The following is a 1,886-nucleotide window of genomic DNA, read 5'->3' as shown; positions in this document are numbered from 1 at the left end:
AGCAACCCAGAATTGGTTGAATCAAATTTGAGAGTCCATTAAAATTATATATATACAACGTCAATTACCATACACACAAACTATAATATAATATAACCGAATGAAATTATTTGACTAAATTGCAGTTGAACGGTTCCTTGAATTGATTTTCCTGTTTGGTAAACAGAGAAGGCAAAATTAAGAGGAATATGATTGGTGATCAACACCATTACTGAACATTTTCATCAACCATCTTATTTTTCGTATGAGATTAATTAATAAAGGTGGGGGACAATGTACTTGTAAAATTCTCTAACAAGCCAAGAATTTACCAAAATAATAATACCGACATATTTTTACATTGGTTTAACATATAATACAAAAATAAAAATGATTCTAAAAATATAAAACTTTGTAATTTTTCAAGAAAAAAAAGTAAAAAATAAGTAAGAATGTAAAAAATTTAATTGACTTAAATAATCATTTCTCCTCAGCAAAACCTAACTACCAAGTCCACCATTATATCCTTCACAAGATGGAGCGGTTTAACAAACACTCTAACGTAATCCTCAATATAACTCAATTCACATTCCCTCTTCTCCCAACTTTACAACCAATTAAGTATTCTCTCATGGGAAACCAAATAGCCACCGCCAAAATCGTCTACTGGGATGGTTCCGTTCAAGAGTTTCACGACCCGTTAACCGTGGCAGAGCTCATGATGGACCACCCACAACAGGTTGTGCTTGATTTTCACTCCGCCGTCAAGCAGAAAAGGCCAACACCGCTGCCGGCAGACCAAAAGCTGGAGATGAAGAAAACCTACGTGATGGTTCCGGTGAAGCAGGGGAAGCCTGTGGGGTTGAGCAGCGAGGATAGTCGCCGCATTCTCTTCATCGTTAACTCTGCTCTGCATCCCAAGTATTTTGTTTCCTCTTCGGGGTTTCTTCATTGGCTTGCAGGGCTGTTCAACTCCGAGAGAGAGGTTGCAGTGTTGCAGGAAAAAGAAGAGACGGAGAAGGCCCAAGAGGAGTACGGGTTTTGTGAGTTTTTGCCAGAGATGGTAGAAGGGAGACCAGAGTATTTAAGTAGGCAGTTATCGGGTAAAGGTTGGAGGCCTAGTTTGGACACCATTAAAGAGAAGAAGGTTAACACAAAACTATCTCGATGGTTATTGTTCCTTAAAACCTTCACTGCTGCAAAGATTTAGATGTTGTTTATATTCAGTCGCATTCAGTGAGTGTTGGTTTATGTGGGTATATTCAGTATAACTTGTCTGAGAGTTTCAGGCATGGCTTCTGTGATGTATGGTCTAAGAGCACACTGAATTATAGTTTCTCTAAGAGAAAGCATGTTCTGTTTGCATGTTACATATTATACTATTAACAAACATAGATTCCACTACTGCTTATTTTTAAAATTACAGAAAATTAATTTAGGTGATTGAATGCAGGTAAAAGAATGTTATCAAATTATTTAATATAAATTAAAATAGGTGTCAGTCAAATTAGGAAAATTGAGTTTGATAAATCACGATTTCTCTCCTAGAAGCAACTTGCAATATCGCACCGACGTCACAGGGAATTTCATATAACTATTGCATTTGTCACTTCAATTACTTGTTGATACAATGATGTTGACGTCATTTGTTTAAAAATAGTATATTGTTAATTTATTTGCTATAAATAAATAAATATATTGTTAATGTTAATATATGCACGAATATTAGATTTTTACCTTGACGCTCTTCAATTTTTTTTTTTGTTAAATTACTTTTAAAATGTATCCTTATTTTTATACAAAAGTATTCTATATTTATAGAATATTAAAAAAGCGAATATTTATATCCGTATTATTTCGTCATCTTTACATTTAATATTTCAATAAATAATGGGAGTTTTTAAAAA

General features: G+C 33.9%; 1 protein-coding gene across 1 annotated transcript; it reads left to right on the top strand.

The window, feature by feature from the left end:
• Positions 1 to 528: 528 nt before the first annotated feature.
• LOC106757511 lies at positions 529 to 1,415 on the top strand. The gene has a single exon (XM_014640183.2). It carries the CDS (start codon positions 611 to 613, stop codon positions 1,187 to 1,189), a length of 579 nt encoding a protein of 192 aa, XP_014495669.1. The 5' UTR covers positions 529 to 610; the 3' UTR covers positions 1,190 to 1,415.
• Positions 1,416 to 1,886: the final 471 nt, after the last annotated feature.

Source organism: Vigna radiata, chromosome 3 (assembly GCF_000741045.1).
Source record: "Vigna radiata var. radiata cultivar VC1973A chromosome 3, Vradiata_ver6, whole genome shotgun sequence".
NCBI lineage: Eukaryota > Viridiplantae > Streptophyta > Magnoliopsida > Fabales > Fabaceae > Vigna > Vigna radiata.
This window is presented reverse-complemented; position numbering and strand designations above follow the sequence as displayed.